This window comes from Anolis carolinensis, chromosome 3 (genome assembly GCF_035594765.1).
Source record: "Anolis carolinensis isolate JA03-04 chromosome 3, rAnoCar3.1.pri, whole genome shotgun sequence".
NCBI classification, from domain to species: domain Eukaryota; kingdom Metazoa; phylum Chordata; class Lepidosauria; order Squamata; family Dactyloidae; genus Anolis; species Anolis carolinensis.
Window position 1 is genome coordinate 232,569,601 of NC_085843.1, and position 19,070 is coordinate 232,588,670.

General features: G+C 39.2%; 1 protein-coding gene across 9 annotated transcripts in view; it reads left to right on the forward strand.

Moving 5' to 3' along the window:
* The window catches only part of btrc (beta-transducin repeat containing E3 ubiquitin protein ligase), a 161,018-nt gene that overhangs the window by 121,589 nt on the left and 20,359 nt on the right, over window positions 1-19,070 (forward strand). For all 9 annotated transcript variants that reach the window (XM_008116051.3, XM_062976341.1, XM_008116052.3 and 6 more), the window contains 7 exons: window positions 2,418-2,649; window positions 8,333-8,519; window positions 14,082-14,178; window positions 15,380-15,517; window positions 16,050-16,168; window positions 17,411-17,660; window positions 18,248-18,366. In XM_008116051.3, the coding sequence (XP_008114258.1) occupies window positions 2,418-2,649; window positions 8,333-8,519; window positions 14,082-14,178; window positions 15,380-15,517; window positions 16,050-16,168; window positions 17,411-17,660; window positions 18,248-18,366 (1,142 nt within the window). The remainder of the gene's footprint in view (window positions 1-2,417; window positions 2,650-8,332; window positions 8,520-14,081; window positions 14,179-15,379; window positions 15,518-16,049; window positions 16,169-17,410; window positions 17,661-18,247; window positions 18,367-19,070) is intronic.

Sequence of the window (19,070 nt, forward strand, 5' to 3'; positions counted from 1 at the left end):
GCAGCTGCATTCTGCACCATTCTGAGCTTCCGCATCACCGACACAGGAAGGCCAATGTAAAGGGCGTTACAGTAGTCCAGTCTTGAGATGACCGTAGCCTGGATCACCGTAGCTAGGTCGTCCCTAGACAGATAGGGGGCTAGCCGTCTAGCCTGCTGAAGATGACAAAAGGCGGTTTTGCTAACAGTGGAGACCTGGGACTCCATCATCAGTAAAGGGTCCAAGAGGACTCCCAGACTCTTTACCAGTGAAGACGGGCGTAGCGCTTCACCATCTAGGGTTGGCAACTGGATATCCCCACTGCCCGGTCGACCCAGCCATAGGATCTCCGTCTTTGCTGGATTCACCCTCAACCTACTGGAATGCAACCATCCAATAACAGCCTCGAGGCACTAATGAAACTTGTCGGGTACAGAATCCGATCGGCCTTCCATCTTTAACACAAGCTGAGTGTCGTCAGGGTATTGATAACACTCAAGCCCGAAATCTCGGACCAGCTGAGCAAGTGGTCGCATATAGATGTTAAACAACAGAGGGGAGAAAATGGCCCCCTGAGGAACCCCACAAAGGAGACCTTTTGGAGACCAGGCCACCCTTCTCTACTTGCTGTCCACGTTTGTGAAGAAAGGAGGCCAGCCAATTTAAAGCTGTCCCCCTGACTCCAGCAACAGCAAGGCGGTGGGTCAGAAGATTGTGATCGACTGTGTCAAATGCTGATGTGAGATCCAATAACACAAGCAGCACCGACCCACCCTGGTCAAGCTGGCATTGAAGATGATCCGTGATGGAAACCAATACAGTCTCTGTCCCATGCCCCGCACGGAAGCCAGACTGGAAAGGATCCAGTCCGGCTGTGTCGTCTAGGAACTGCTACTGCACCGCTACTGCCCTCTCAATCACCTTGCCCAGAAACGAAAGATTCAAAACTGGGTGGTAGCTGGAGGGAACCAAGCGATCTAAATCTAAATTATCAGCCCTGGGTAATTGATGGTACACAGTGGACCAAGCAAATCATTGCCACGTGCTAAATAATAGCCCTTCTCAGGCAGGCTGTTGGTTTGGCTTACATATGTTCCTATTTTAGTGGGCCATGTTTCTAAGAGGCAGAATGGAAAGCAGTGACTTTAAAAACATTGGTTGAAGATAGCCTGCTCTAAGATTGGCTATGCAGCAAGTAAAATGGGAAATGAATTGAGGTCAGGCTTGTAAAATACACCATTTATCAACTATCTAAATCTTAATCCAGCATTTCATTGGCTTTCTTGTTCTGCAAACAAGCAAATTCCTGTGAAAACAGATACAGAATCCCTCCAGGCCATTGTTCAATAGAGTCTAGTTTTCATTGTTTAATGCTAGGCTATCATCAGCAACATTTGAGTATGGTGAAATCCAGCAATTCTATGCCAAGTAGCCATATTAAGATTTCAAAGTGTTGCATTTTTTCTATATATCATTCTATGATTCTATAGGCTTTTAAGCAGAGGTTGGATGGCCATCTGTCGGGGGTGCTTTGAATGCGATTTCCTGCTTCTTAGGGGGTTGGACTGGATGGCCCATGAGGTCTCTTCCAACTCTACTATTCTATGATTCTATATTTTTAATAACTACACATATAGTATTTTTAGCAAGTCACTATACTACTTGGGATTACAATTCTCTTTATTAATGTGCAGTATCTGAACTTCTGAATAGCCTAATGTCTTGGTAATCTCCAGGGCATGCAGGTATACAAGCTGGTTTTGCATAGATGTAGTTCAGCTCGCCATGTTTCTGAAGACTGAAAAAAACAGACACTCAATGATCTTTAGTTGCTAGCATGGGAACAACATTGGCTGGCAGTCGCCTTGTTTAGGAGATAGGATGTCCTTGCAGAGATAAAATACACACTGAATATTTTATCAAAGATATTTGAAAGGTGGTTCCCCTTGAGAGTGAGGCAGAAGAGATTCATAGTTTTCTGCCTGTCCCTGAAATTTTTCTTTCTGCAGCCAGCTTCATGGTGAACATCTAACACTGTAAAGTCATATATCTATAGCCTTCATAAAATGCCTTTTACATTTCAGTGCAAAAGTGCCCCCTACATTCATAGTGTTTGAATAAACAACTCAGCAGCAGCAGTAGATAGTTTCTTCCTTTTTATATCTTATATGTTTTCTTTTAATTATTGTTGCAGTTCATTGTGTCTATAAAGCTGGTATTTTAAAAGTAAAATGATGAAAAGTAGGCAAGTATTTCCACATATTATAGTTCATGGTGGCAAAATAACAAGCAGTTTACACTCTATAACATAATTAAACATTAAGTGATGCGTTTTTTCCATTATTCAAGTAGGTACATGTGCAGCATGTTGTTTTCTACAATATCAAATCTTTCTTGTGTAAAATTAACTTTTGTTCACTTGTTTTTTTCTGACCTAGACAAAACTTGCCAATGGCACTTCAAGCATGATTGTGCCCAAGCAAAGGAAGCTGTCTGCAAGCTATGAAAAGGAAAAGGAGCTCTGCATCAAGTATTTTGAGCAGTGGTCAGAGTCTGACCAAGTGGAGTTTGTGGAGCAGCTCATCTCCCAAATGTGTCATTATCAGCATGGACATATCAACTCATATCTCAAGCCTATGTTACAGAGGGACTTCATCACAGCATTGCCAGGTATTGTAATAAGAGGCAGGATTGTAATAGAAGGCAGTGTGCCACTCTTGATGTTGTGAAGCATCTGATGTTTTCTACCAGCATTTTAAATTATGTAGGTTAAGTTTCAGTAAACAAGATTGCAAAGGCCAGAGGTGCCTTTCATAATTAGCAGTTGATTCATCGCCTCCAAGTTACAAATAGAATTTCGGATTCATTGAACTGGAGAAAGCTACTACTGGTAGTTGCTGTAGGGAGGGAAAAAACTGTTGATTTGGGTTTCCCATTCTTCCAATTATAAGTACAGCCTGTCTTATTGACTTTGTGGTGCACTGATTTATCCTCATTAATTTGCTTTTTATTTACATAATCCCTGCCCCACATTTTGGTGTATAATTTTGAGAGAATCATCTCTCAGAGGCCTTTTTTTTTCAAATGTATGCTTAATTAATTTTTCCAGAAAGCATGGAAGAATGGAATGAAAACAATTTGGATGCATAAGAAATGCATTAAGAAGCCCGTTGTTTGTCTGCCATCAGCCGCAAAGACTAAGTACATGGTGTCTAGCATGGGCACTGATGAGAATCATGTGATAGGCATCTCATTGTACATCTCTCTTCTTAAGCGTGGACATGTGACCTCCGATGTCCCAAATTGCATTTATTCGTCCTATTCTCAGCTTCCTTTGCTGACAAATGAAGCTCAGTCTTTTCAGAAGCTGTAAAAAGAGCAGGAAATGAAACATTTGCTCTTACTCTGGACGTACAGTTGCTTTTTACTTGCAGGGGCAAAATGTTGCCTGCAGTGCTAATCTGGTATTTTTGACTTTCCCAAGTGAAACTCGGGGAGGATGGGCTCAATCGAGCAGCTAAAGTATCCTTGCAAATAGATTAGACTATAATCTACCCACTCAAAAAACAAACAAACCCAACAACAACCCAATAGCTCGTGTTTGTTAGATGCACATAAAAAGTTATAAATTCCCCACAACTTCCACTCATAGCCCTCAGTCTTGGTAGCAACATTTCCCCAGTTCAGGAGAGCTTGTACCTCTAAATCTGTTAATGCACTTCATGTAGCCAAACTCCTACATTCTGTTTTCATTTAGCCCAGGAATGGACAATTTATGGCCCTGCAAATGATAATGGATTTCAACTCCCATCAGTCCTAGACACATCCTCAATAGGGAGAGAATGAGAACTCAGTCAGTCAGTCAGTAGCCTTTATTTCGGTCAACAAACCATTGGCTAGGATCAGGTTACAGTACAATGATGGAATACAACATTTGAGTAATTTATGACATTTCATTTGGCTTATGGTTAATAAAAAGTATGTCCAATCTCTATTGGTTATTTGGCTATCTTTATAATCTAAAACAAAAACTGATTACAGATTAGTAAACCGTCCCCTAGATACACTTTGTTATACTCTCAACAACAGATTTTTCATGAAGCACTTACGGCTTTTTGCCGCTGAAAAGAGAAATTTAGCCATCTGCTCCATTACCCTTTTGTCAAGATCAGACAGTAAATAACTGCGGTACCAATTTAGGGTTCTTCCTGGCCATTTAGTGAGTAGAGGGGATATTAACCTTAATCTATCATCTTTGTAAATTGTACAAATAAAAAGTGTATGTATTACAGTTTCGACATTACCCTCCCTGCAAGGGCATGCTCTGTGTTCATATTCAGTGCCTTTGTATCTACCCTCTAGTATGGCTGATTTGAGTGCATTAAATCTGGCCCAGCTAAAAGCAAGGCGAAATTTTGGGATATTTAAGTTTTCTAGATATTTAGCACCTCCCATAGAATTAAATGTTAGGCCTAGAGTCAATGGGGAGCATGTGGAGCGCACCCGAGTCATTGAGGTCTGTTTGTCTATGTCACTAATTCGTTCTGCTAAGATCTTCACTGTCTTTTTATACTCAAAACCCCTCAGTATGTTCTCTGAAAGCCCCAATTGCCTAAACTTCTCATTTAATGCTTTGATTTGGTGGGATTTGAAGAGGTCTTTTTGAATCAAATATGTATATCCCGCTTCAGGTCCTTTGTATATCCTCTCGATCCAATATCATAGGGCCCTTCTCCAAGCTGTTGATTACAATGAGGCTGTTCCTGATTCAAGTCTTAAAACAGCAGATGGAACACAATTGGGGACAGCGAACAATTTTCTAAGGAACCCTGATTGAACTTGTTCAGCTTTAGATGACAAGCCTGTGATCCAAATGGGAATTGCATAAATTGCTGGGCTGTTACCTTTGCTTGGAAAACTTTTATTGACTACCTTTTGTGTAGAAAAAGTGTATTATAGCTTTACTACTTCATAAAGCATTTTGTATTGCCATTTTTTTGATGACATCCCCAGGAACCTGAGGCCTGAAAGGTCACCCCTAGTTATTTAAAGGAAGAAACTTGTTGTGTTAAGTTCTTTCCTATATACCAGTTATGTCAGGCTCACTTTTTTGAGAAAATCATGATTTTGGTTTTACTGTAGTTTATCTTTAGCTGATTTTTCTCACAGTATTTGTAGAATGCCCTCAGCACTCGCTTGAAGTCCTACCATGGTATAGGATATGAGGGCAGCATCATCTGCGTACAGCAATAGGGGTATATTGGTGGTTGAGATTGTAGGGGGATGTCCATTTGGTAGTGAAACATGGGCGGCCAAGTCATTCAGGTATAAATTAAACAGAATATGGGCCAGGATACAGCCCTGGCACACCCCTCTATTGACAGCTATTGGTTTTGAGAGGTTGCCTTGTACACCACATCTTACTTGCATTGTAGTGTCTGAGTATAAGCTCTTGATCAGCCAGAGCAACCTTTTGTCAATTGTGGTCTCCTGCAGTTTTTGCCACAGCAAATTTCTTGGGACTGAGTCAAATGAGAATGAGAACTATAGTTCAAGATCTGGAGGGCCACAGATTTCCCACTCTGATTAAGATTAATCTCTGCTGCTGAGATGCTGAACTTGCTGACCAAAAGGTCGGCGGTTTGAATCCGGGGAGCAGGGTGAGCTCCCATGGTTAGCTCTAGCTTCTGCCAACCTAGCAGTTTGAAAACATGCAAATGTAAGTACATTAATAGGTACCGCTCTGGCAGGAAGATAACGGCTCTCCATGCAGTCATGCCAGCCACATAATCTTGGAGGTGTCTACGGAAAATGCCGGCTCTTTGGCTTAGAATGAAGATGAGCACCAACCCCCAGAGTCGGGCATGACTAGACTTAATGTCAGGGAAAACCCTTTACCTTTTACTGTTCTGTTGAGAAAACATACAGGTGTTCCAGTTCAAATTAACACCCTAGATAATGTACTATATCCCAACACACTATATCAAAACATACCATGGGTAAAGGTTTTTAAAGTCCTATGAGCCATCAGATATTTAACTATGCAGAGAACTTCATATGTACATACACAGAACAAAAAAATGTAAACAGACTTGCTGAACATGGGTGTTGTGTTCTCACCATTAATTATGCTCATCCATCCATACACTCAATGTTAGTTCAGAAACGGATGGCTCTGTTTTAGAAGTACTACCAGCCTTGATTATTTAAATGTACAGGTTTTTTTGGGTTTTTTTATGGTGATGCCATGCATTCTGGGGCTAGATACAACTGACCAACCCATCCTCCAACCAACCATCTTCTGATTCCAGCCCACTCACAATTTAAGACTCAGAAACAGAAATGAAGTGAAGTTTTTAATTGCATTGACTTCTTTTAAAAGCACTTTCACTTTGAAAATGGAACAAGGTTATGTGTTCTAAGAGCAGCAAGATCAAAGTAATGACAAATAACAGTAGGGCTTTGATATCCCCTGTGGTTTGGTTCCAAGACCCCCCCCCCCCTCCATAGATGCCAACATCCATAGAAACCAAAGTAATATTATGTAAAACGGCATAATAAAATTGTGCCCCTTATATAATATAAAATAGTAATATCAAGATTTTCTTATGAGATTTTTTAGAAGTATTTTCATGATGTGGATGATTGATTCCTTGGTTGTAGAATCCGTTAATACAGGAAGCCCAGACATTTTGCAGATGTTGATTCAGCCCTAGTTACTGTAGACCAGGGCTTCTTAAACTTTCCATTCTGGATCCATTTTGGCCCAAGACATTTTTGCATGACCTCAGGTACATACGTATATAAAATGGGTATAAAAAATCAAACATTTACTGATAACAAATCGGCATTTAAAACGCTTGCTTAATAGGCTGATTTTCCTTTTTATGAAGTACATCTGAAGCATCTTTTGCACTGTAAACACCACACAACAGATTGGGGTAAATGTCTCAAAATAGCCACTAGGTGACAATTTTTACTGTTCCCAAATTTTTGGGACCCCAACATTGAGCTAAGAGGAGCCCATTTGGGGGCAGAACTGACAGTCTAAGAAACAGTGCTATAGACAACAGTGGGCAGATTTTGGACTTCCATATCTTGTTCAACTGCCAATTCCCACCTTTCTGTACCATTGGCTATGCTAACTCGGGCTGCTGAGAGTTGAAATCCAACAGCAACTAGATACTACCAATTGTGCATCTAATTATGTTTCCTTTTGGATACTGTTGGGCTACAACTCACAGCATCCTAGTCCATATCCAGTGGTAAGAAATACTGAGAGTTGTAGTGTGACATCTGGAAAATCACATGATTTCCATACCGGGTATAGTACCTAATTTGCAGGACTACTGATCTGTCCCAGTATAGAGTAGTTTTCTGCATACTTTAGAACTTAATATCCCCATAATTCTTTATATTTTTGTAGGTGACAATGTGTTCACATATTTTCCATGTACCTTGAATGTCTTTTGATGTTTACTCCTATAATGGGTTTTGTTTTGTTTATTCATTTGTTTTAAGATTGAAGAATGCTACTTTCTACTTCTTGCTGATGAAATGTAATAATTCTTTGTAGTCTCTGTGACTCACACAAACATTTTGGTTTACAGTAAAGTAGATATAGGGCTATGAAGAACTTCTGAACATGAATATTTATAGCATAGTAGATGCTATAAAATCACAGTATCTTTATTTTTCTCACGTAATTTCTTTTTAACTACAGAAATCATAATACCTGTATTTTTTAGTTCAGAAAAAGCATTCTGTCACCCATACTAGCATAGCATTTCACATACCTATCCCTATAAATTCAACTAGCAGGGTTCCCTCCTCCTTGTCTCCTTATCTCATCTCCGTCATAGAAGCATCAAAGTGAAGCTTTATTAGTGAGAGACATACTACATATACATACTTAGATACCATTTACCTTTGAGTTGCACAACTGTGTGTGTGTTTTCTGTTCTTTAGTGCAAAAAAACCTGTTGTATAAACGGAATACTGTACTGCTTTTGATTACAAGAACAGCTGTAGTAGCAAAATGAGAAATAGTCCTAATATAGCAAGATTTTGAAGGGATATATCATCAAGAGAGAAAAGCCTTCTATACAACATCTCCCAATGCTGAAATCCACAGAAATAAATTGGACTGACTTGCAGGGTTTTGTTTTATTATCAATGTTTTGCTGTTTCTTATACCCCAAAAATTTGCTGGTTTCTGAACTTCTCAAAAGACTATTTTCTGCTTGATCATCCCAGCTATGTAATAACAGTAAAGGGAGCAAGCAATTATCAGGGTGAAAATCTGTTCTTGAAAGTCATAGACTCCTAGTGAGCTTCCTGATTTTCCTTCCAGCTCGAGGCCTGGACCACATTGCAGAGAATATCTTGTCATACCTGGATGCAAAATCTTTGTGTGCTGTTGAGCTAGTATGCAAGGAATGGTATCGGGTGACATCTGATGGCATGCTGTGGAAGAAACTGATTGAGAGGATGGTCCGGACAGACTCCTTATGGAAGGGTCTATCAGAACGGAGAGGATGGTGAGAACATCATAAATGCATTTTCTCTTTGCTCAATCAAAGATTTTGGTTCTGGTGCTTTATAATAACTTTGTAACTGAATGGCATGGTCTGCAGTTTCATTTTACCTAAAAAATAGAGGTGGGTGCTTAAATTCTGACTCATATTTCTTCTTAGACTATTCCTAGATATTAACTATTCAATTTTCACTTCAAAAGGTGTTACAGAAGCTTCAGCACTAGTTAATTCAGGGACATCATGAGGAAAATTCCAGTATGTTAGTTGCTCTAACTAGAAGTTGGCTCTTCCTTTCCCCCATCAATTTTTGAGTGGTGCTACCGAATGATGGAGTTATGGTGCTCTAATGGCATCCTTGAAAGTTTAGCATTGTTGCGTTTTAAAATCCCAATGCATCTTCACTCTTTCACGCAATTGGAGCTTATTCGCGTATTAGATTTTTCTACAGTGGCAAGAATCAGACAGTGAGTGGTGTCTACTCACCTCCAGTCTATCCTCCATTATCCCCAAGTTTATGTTTGTTAATAGTTATAGGGTTGATGAGTTCTTCCATTCTTCTGCTCCAGTGTAGGAGGGAGGAGAAAGGCTTGTTCATTAGAATGAGCAGCTAATTAAGGTGAAATGCCTAATACAAAGATAGTCCATTCAGTTATGGTTGCTTTACAAAAATATAAATGTCACCTCCTTGCTTCTTATTGGTATATATGTCTAATCAGTATTGAAAAGTTAGTTACTGCAAGGGAAGCTCGTGATCTTAATGGGGGCTAGAATATTTGTTTTGAGAGTAGGTAAAGTGAGTACTTGTATAGACAGTAGACAAACTTCTAGAAGCCAAAAATAGGTGTGTTTTAGAGATCATTTTGTTTTCTTTAACTTTCAGTCACAAAGCCCAGAATACAGAAGACAAGGACTCAGAAATTCAGATGAATTAGTTAATCAAATAGAATAGTCTTTCCATTACACAGACTTAACCCAGGTTTACAGCTTCTCTGCTAACATTTCATTAGATGTTTCTCTCTCTGGGGTAATTCCCTTAATACACAATTTTCTCTTCCAGGGACCTTGCTGATATGTTGTCTGCAAGACAGTTGGATATGAATATTTCATAAAATAAACAAGAGAAAAATGACAGCTAAGGCATTTTAACAGTTATTAAATGTTTAGGAAAAATAATATGGCTGCAAATCTACAAGTGCAAATTCTGTTAAGAGCTTTGACACTAGGGATGTAATAATTTATGAAGGCAAATAATGTTTATTAAATGTTTTTTGGTCTTTTAGAGTACCTACAGTGAAGCTAGTTACTTGCATTGATTATCAGAAAAACCCACACTGCTTTTTTCATAATATTAACAACAAATATAGCTGTTTCTGTAGCTAAGAATCCAGTAAGTCATACATGGCTCAGTTTTAGAAATCAGTTGAGGTCTAGCTGTGGAGTAGTTGGTGGATCATAGTTAACACATCTGTCAAATAATAATAATTATAATAATCACCAGACATCACAGTTGTGGAAAAGAAAAAGGTTTGGATCATTGATGTCGCCATCCCAGGTGACAGTCACATTGACGAAAAACAACAGAAAAAACTCAGCCGCTATCAGGACCTCAAGACTGAACTGCAAAGACTCTGGCAGAAACCAGTGCAGGTGGTCCCGGTGGTGATGGGGACACTGGGTGCCGTGCCAAAAGATCTCAGCCGGCATTTGGAAACAATAGACATTGACAAAATCACGATCTGCCAACTGCAAAAGGTCACCCTGCTGGGATCTGCACGCATCATCCGAAAATACATCACACAGTCCTAGACACTTGGGAAGTGTTCGACTTGTGATTTTGTGATACAAAATCCAGCATGTCTATCTTGTTTGCTGTGTCATACAATAATAATAATAATAATAATAATAATAATAATAATAATAATATGTCACACATTTATAGCCCATCCTTTTCAGCCCCGAGGGGGGGGGGGGGGCGCTCAGGACGGTTTCACAACCGGCAACCATTAGATGCTAAACACAACAAATATTAAACAATTACAGTTAAAACAGATAATTAAAAACATCAGTTATAAAAGCATTATTTAAAATTATACAAATTCAAGTCATAACCCAGATCTGTCCATTGTCAATCACATAAATCATTCTCATTATTATCACTGCATCTGCTGCTTCAATCCCATATCCATGTTTTAAGTTTTTTTTCCCTAAAGGACAAGAGGGAGGGGACTGCCCTGATTTCATTAGGGAGGGAGTTCCACAGACGAGGGGCCACCACTGAGAAGGCCTTGTCTCTCATCCCCAAATTGCACTTGCAAGGGTGGTGGGATTGAGAGCAGGGCCTCCCCCAATGATCCTAACCTCCGAAGTGGATCATAGAGGGAGATACGTTCGGACAAGTAAACTGGGCCGGAACCATTCAGGGCTTTATAGGCTAAAGCCAGCAATTTGAATTGTGCTGGGTAGCAGACTGGCAACCAGTGGAGCTGACATAACGGGGTGGTATGCTCTCTGTATGCCGCTCCGGTTAGCAATCTGGCTGCCGCCTGTTGGACTAATTGAAGCTTCTGAACAGTCTTCAAAGGCAACCCCACATAGAGCACATTGCAGTAATCTATTCGGGATGTAACAAAAGTATGGACCACCGTGGCCAAGTCAGACTTCCGAAGGTACGGGCACAACTGTTTGTGAGCAGTTTGTGAGCAGTAAGTGTAAAGTCTTGCTCCTTGCACCTTCAGGATGCTAAGAGAAATTTATTGAAAAAGTTCTGTTTGCAGCCATAGAATCATAGAATCATAGAATCATAGAATAGTAGAGTTGGAAGAGACCACATGGGCCATCCAGTCCAACCCCCTGCTAAGAAGCAGGAAATCGCATTCAAAGCACCCCCGACAGATGGCCATCCAGCCTCTGCTTAAAAGCCTCCAAAGAAGGAGCCTCCACCACGGCCCCGGGGAGAGAGTTCCACTGTCGAACAGCTCTCACAGTGAGGAAGTTCTTCCTGATGTTCAAGTGGAATCTCCTTTCCTGTAGTTTGAAGCCATTGTTCCGTGTCCTAGTCTGCAGGGCAGCAGAAAACAAGCTTGCTCCCTCCTCCCTTTGACTTCCCTTCACGTATTTGTACATGGCTATCATGTCTCCTCTCAGCCTTCTCTTCTGCAGGCTAAACATGCCCAGCTCTTTAAGCCGCTCCTCATAGGGCTTGTTCTCCAGACCCTTAATCATTTTAGTCGCCCTCCTCTGGACGCTTTCCAGCTTGTCAACATTTCCCTCCAACTGTGGTGCCCAAAATTGGACACAGTATTCCAGGTGTGGTCTGACCAAGGCAGAATAGAGGGGGAGCATAACTTCCCTGGATCTAGACGCTATTCCCCTATTGATGCAGGCCAGAATCCCATTGGATTTTTTAGCAGCCGCGTCACATTGTTGGCTCATGTTTAACTTGTTGTCCACAAGGACTCCAAGATCTTTTTCACGCGTACTGCTGTCGAGCCAGGCGTCCCCCATTCTGTATCTTTGCATTCCATTTTTTCTGCTGAAATGAAGTATCTTGCATTTGTCCCTGTTGAACTTCATTTTGTTAGTTTCAGCCCATCTCTCTAGTCTGTTAAGATTGTTTTGAATTTTGCTCCTGTCTTCTGGAGTGTTAGCTGTCCCTCCCAGTTTGTTGTCATCTGCAAACTTGATGATCATGCCTTCTAACCCTTCGTCTATTGATTGATCAGTGAATGTAACAAGACTGACATATTCCAGTTACAAAGGAGTAATTACATAACATTATAGTCTGAGTGCCCTCTTTTGCTTTCCAGGAACAAAAAAATGCAATAAATTAGTATCTAGCTGTCAAAATCCCATAATGCAAGATGCTATATTTCAGTAAAATACTTCACAGATATGTTGGTAGTAAATCACTCGGTAACATAGCTGAGTGTTTTATTTACCAATATATTTTCCAGAATTCAAAAATAATCCCAGCATTTATATTTAATAGTTTCTATTCTTTACAGTAAAGTAATAAACAAATTATGATTCTACATCATCTGATGTGGAGAACTCCAAAGCATGTGTGCATTCATGCATAAGTAACTGAAATAATATGAAATATAAAATAAATTAACTATAGGGTTATTTTTTAAATCCTAAGTTTAAATTTTGCTTAATTAATTGAAAACAGATCACTTATTTTGTACCAGGATTTTAGTGTCTTCTGAGCTTTGGTTTCAGGACTCCTGTAGATACCAGAATTGGAACATGTTCAAGTTCTGTTATATACAATGATAAAATAAAATGGTGCACCTTATATAAAATGCCAAAATCAAGGTTTGCTTTTTGGATTTTTTAAAAATACTTTCAATTGAATCCAGGGATACAGAATTCCTGGATATAGGGGAGCTACTATAGTTTTTGAACCTTGTGTGTATTGCTTACCTTGCACATTCTAGGATACCACACATGTTAAGATGCTAAGTAACAGTGAAGATGAAAGCAGAGACCCAGCTTAGGCTAAATGCCATGCCTCAGATGCCAGTATTATACTCCAGGGCATTTGTGCCCATCTCTCTTGGACTGTTTACAGGCAGAAAAGTAGTAGGATGCTTATGACGGGATTTGTAGGTTCTGCAATGTTTTTGATTCCTTAACATTTACCAGTAGAATTTTAAAAAATGAAACAGCAGAAAATAGTGACCATTCAATGCCATCTCCACTCTGCCATCCCCACCCCCCCTCCACACACACACACACACACACACACACACACACATTTATCTCACAGTAAGGTTGTATTGAAGAGTAAATCAGTTTACCAGAAACCTTTTAAAAGTAATGCAGTTGCTTACACTGGATTGCTTTATTACTTTTACTTTTGTTTAGGAACAATTACATTGTGGAGAACTTGCTAGCTTCTGAGATACTATCATATTATTATTATTATTATTATTATTATTATTATTATTATTATCCTGTTTTTATCTCTAAATCAAGACAAAAAGTAGGTCACAGCATCAAAAGACAATTCATTTTAAAATACAGAGCACACAAATATTAAAATTGAATTAAACATAGAAATCAATTACAATAATTTTAAACACTTTCAAACAGTTAAAATAATCAGATACCCTATAGTGCCCCTGGCACGTTCTTAAAATCTTCTATAAAAGCCTGCCTGAATAGAAAGGTTTTAGCCTGCCGCCACCAGAAGGACAGTAATGAGGGAGCTATGTTGACCTCCTTGGGAAAGGAGTTTAGAGCCTAGGGGCAGCCACCATCTTCTTTTGCTGTCACTCTCCTTTGAAACTTCCCTACCTACATTCCCTTCCCCACTAAGAGTTTTCCTTCCTCCTTTTAAAAAATAAGAGATGTCTGTAAATTAATTAGGTACCTACTAAATCTGTTGTAAGCCTAAAAACAATAGTATTAGAGAATGATGGTGTAAAACATCTATTCTATATCTGATCAACCTTTTCTATCTGTCCCAAAATTGGAATGCTACAAGTCTCTTACAACTGCTGTACAAAAGAGTCAAGTCCATGGGTAATGCTACTCATCATTTCTTCTTTCTTTCTGTAGGGGACAATACCTTTTTAAAAACAAGCCTCCCGATGGGATGGCCCCACCCAATTCCTTCTACAGAGCACTTTATCCCAAAATTATACAAGATATAGAGGTAAGAGCCAGAAAACACAAGGAAAAAGATGTTCACTTCAGTTTCTTGGGGGTTGCTTTAGACACTACAAATTTCCTACTGTGATTTTGCCAATAATGGCTCCCTACCAGATGTATGGATAATGACCAAAATGTGCATTTTTGTGTGCAAAGTTATATCCTTTTTAGAAGTAATTTTTAAAAACTTATTATTTAATGTATCAAAGTTTGGAAAGGTTAATTTACCATAGGTTACCATGCATCTCAGAATTGCCCTGCCACTATAAGTATTAGATGTAGTCAATTTTTAAAACTCGAATCTTTTCATATATTATCTTCCCACCCATTTCACTGAAGGGGGGATGCACTTTGATGGTACAAACTGCAATTCACTGGCCTGTCTTGCCAAAAATAGGTGTAAAATGTGATGTGGTAGAAACATATAGTCACTGTTAAAAGTTCATTATGTAGTGAACCATAACCTTTCTGTTTCTAATATTTACAGTGAATTAAAATGTCAGTATCTCATAATGTCTCATTAATGATCAAGGCTGCATCACATTGAGTCTTCTCATGTTCAGCAGATATTTGAGCTTCTTCTGGTGTAGTTAAAATAAAACCAAGATCCATGGTATATTTGGCAGTTCATACTATTTAACTGAATTGTGGAAAAGCAAAGCAAAGAGGACCCTGTGAAACATGTGCAGAACAAAAAGATGGTTGGGAACAAAGAGACATTATTCTCTAATGGACAACCAGAAGTGACAATCAGCAGAAGTAGAAGTGTATAAGGTTGAAGTGACAAGGGTCAGCAAGCATTCTGCCATATACTCCAATCAAGAGAGTGAGAGAGGCAGGGAATAAATATCTCTGCCAACAGTTGGCCAGTGTTATGGTTGTTTTGATGAAGCTATCACAGCATTTTCTTGGCAAGATTTGTTGGGAGGAGGTTGTCTTTGCCTCCCTCTGCTCATGCATTCCTAGAATAAGCTTGCCAGCATTATTGGTGAGTTCTGTTGTCGGGAATTGGTGTTCCTGCCGTGGTAGTGACTACCATCCTCTTGGAAATTGAGCCTGAGAAAGTGAAGAGGGAGCAATGTCCTAGGACTATCTATTATAGATAGATGGTTTCAGCATTAAAGTGGCCTCTGTTGTCTCAGAACGCTAACATATTTCTGTGATTTTTATGCCCCAATTTTAACCTGTTTTTCTTTTTCCCTCAGACGATAGAATCAAACTGGCGATGTGGAAGGCATAGCTTACAACGAATCCACTGTCGAAGTGAAACAAGCAAAGGAGTTTATTGTTTACAATATGATGATCAGAAGATAGTGAGTGGCCTCCGAGACAACACCATCAAGGTGAGAGTTCTTCATAGGGCTGGGGGAAACTAGAAATCTAGTTCTAGAAAAATGCATGTGTTAACTTTATTTAGGCAGAGCACCACAGCAGAAAAACTGAGAAGAATGAGGTTAATCCTTTTCTTCTGTTTCCTCCACTCCCTCCCACATCAAGTTTGACTTTTAAGTGCATTAGTTCTCCCCTCCCCCCTTTTCTAAACAAGGAGAATAAATCTATATTATCTGCTTCGTTTTCTTTCAGTGTATTCCTTGCTAGCCATGTTATTGGTCCTTCCGTAATTAAAGTCTTCCTGTTCCCTAATGAGAAGGGTAAACACTATGTTCATATTAAAAACAGAGATATTAAGGATAGTTTATATTGCTCCAAAGTGCCTGTGGAATACAAAATGCGTTGTGTGCCACTTAAAGAAGTTCTGCTCGCCTTAGTAAATAAAATGCTGTGTTGTAGAAAACAAAAGAGCCAGTCTAGCAATATAGTTCATTTACCTTTTGAGGAAGTCGCAAGGTGATGAAGTCCCCTTTGCCTTCCTAGATCTGGGACAAGAATACATTAGAATGCAAAAGGATTCTTACTGGACACACAGGGTCAGTTCTTTGCCTTCAGTATGATGAGCGAGTGATCATCACTGGATCATCAGATTCCACTGTCAGGTATGTATTGTATTCATCCATTTATTTGCAATACTTATATATTTTTTCTTACAGCTTCAGATTTTCATGACAGCCTATGCAAAAACAGTTACAAAGGGTTTTTAAAAATAATAATTGAGAATTCAAGTATCAATCAGCAAACTATTACCCTGAACCCCCCAATGCCACCCAATATTACAGTAAACAGGAAATGCTTTTACTTGATATCAAAAAGTTAATGTAGATTCTTGATTAGTGAAGCTTACTGAAAATGCTGGAAATGATCCAGAAAAGCCTCAGAGAAGATAGTAACACATCCCCTCATTGGGCTTTCAGATGCCCTCAGCTTAAACCAGTTTGGACTTTCAAGGCCAACACCCACCATTGAAATTTTGCCATGAGTGAAACTGGCAACCAATGCAGTTCTTTAAATTCTTGGTTAACCCCATCTTCAGGCATTTTGGCTCCCCATCATCTTGTATAGGTCTCTCCCATTGGGGGGGGGGGGGGGGTTAAACCCCAAAATTTAAGAGATGGGAAATATCAGGGCTATAATATTTGGCCAAAGTACAAGTCAAAAGCCAGGAAATGTGCTGAAGAAGTCTCTCAGTTAAAGAACAGGGAAGATATCCAGAGCACATTTCTTTCCTATTTGTAAATTTTGCCCATATTCTCCTCTTCTCCGTGATTATTAAAATTGAAATGGAATATCTCGAGAAACTGTATTTTATGGGAGAGTTCAGATTTTGCATTACAGAAACTTTGCATCTCCAGCAGAAATTTCAAATTCTACGGTTTATTTAATTGTGGTGTTTCTTTTTATTATTCCCTTGCCTTGTTGAGTCATTGTAGTGCAAACTGTGTTGCCATTTTTGGGATGGGGTGGTTTTTTTCCCTTTATACTGTCTCCAGCAAAGTAAAGCAGCTTGAATCAGTATCCACAATATCACATTTGTCAAATCATTTATTGCTCTTCCTCTTTAAAACAGATACAAGAATATCCTTTCTCAGAAAGTTGCAGAGAGAAAGAAAGGTGTTTTCATTGAAATGTTCTTTTCACATCAGTACTACTATTTAGATCATTGCCACTGCATTAACCTTACAAGATTCGTCTTTTTGGCACATTTTTAATGGGATTTGTGAGAGATCGTCTACTGATAAAATCTTTTCTGCCCCCTTGTAGTGCTCCCAAAACTTCTGCTTTCACTGAAAAACTACAACCTCTCTCTTCCTTTTCTTCTTGTCTTTCATTGGAAATTGTAGGGTGTGGGACGTAAATACGGGTGAGATGCTAAACACACTGATTCATCATTGTGAAGCAGTACTGCACCTGCGCTTTAATAATGGCATGATGGTGACATGCTCCAAAGATCGTTCCATTGCTGTATGGGACATGGCATCCCCAACAGATATCACACTTCGGAGAGTTCTGGTCGGACACAGGGCAGCTGTCAATGTGGTAGATTTTGATGACAAGTATATTGTGTCGGCATCAGGCGACAGAACTATAAAGGTGCAAATTTTGAAATCATTATGACTTTAAACTGTTACTTCTTTATTATTGGGTTTGTTCCATTTATATCCCGTCTTTCTCCAAGGAGCTCAAGTTAGCATATGCTATTCTCCCTACTGCCATATTATCCCCACAATGTTCCTGTGATGAAAGCTAGACTAAGAGAGATTGAGAGAGAGAGAGAGAGAGAGATTGAGATTGAACGCACGCAACTGGCCTAAGGTCATTCTGTGAGCTTCATACCTTGCTATATAGGCTCCCATTAAGAATAGATGGCCTTTTCCTTTGTGACAGAGAAAATTCTGCAAATGGATCACCTCAGAATTTTACTGTCCTTCTGCAGGATGTCTTCTGTCAGCTATAGGATATTATAATTTATGGTGAGTGCCAGGATTCTTTTAGCATTGAGTCAGAGGATATCCTATAGATGGGCACTTGGGATTTGAAGAACACAATCCATTTGCAGAAAGACCTCTGTCCATTACAGGAAATAGTCATCGTGCAGTAAATGTCAGTAATCCTTATGTATGCAGGTATCTCTGTCTGTCACTTTCCTAACAACTTCTTTCTTTGTGTCCACCTTAAAGGTATGGAACACAAGTACTTGTGAATTTGTGCGTACCCTAAATGGCCACAAGAGAGGCATAGCATGTCTTCAGTACAGAGAAAGACTAGTAGTCAGTGGCTCATCAGATAATACAATCCGGTAAGAAATACACAATTTTTTCTGAATTTCGGTTTGGCTTTTTTTGGTATAAAAGTAGACATTTTTTTACATAAGCCACTTCGAGGCAAACCATGTGCAAGTGCTTTACCTGTTTCCAGTTCACTATGTGTCTGCTCTGATTTTCCCTGCTTGAGTTGTTCTGTGTAGTGGTATATAATTGTGTTACAAACACTGACACACTCCATTAAATTGAGATTGTAAAGTAGATGGAAGACCACACTTGTAAATGTTGCACTACATTAAAAAGATAATCTTGCACTTTCAAACATCCAAACATACCTGCCACATTAGGGAGAAGTTTCTTTTAGAAACTTGGCTCTGATGTGATGTGTTTTGTTTTTGTTTTTGCTTAGTGGTATATGTGTTGGGAGTGTGTGTTTGCTTAATGGTACAGTAGAGTCTCACTTATCCAACATTCGCTTATCCAACGTTCTGGATTATCCAATACATTTTTGTAGTCAATGTTTTCAATATATCGTTATATTTTGGTGCTAAATTCGTAAATACAGTAATTACTACATAGCATTATTGCCTATTGAACTACTTTTTCTGCCAAATTTGTTGTATAACATGATGTTTTGGTGCGTAATTTGTAAAATCATAACCTAATTTGGTATTTAATAGGCTTCTCCTTAATCTCTCCTTATTATCCAACATATTCGCTTATCCAACGTTCTGCCGGC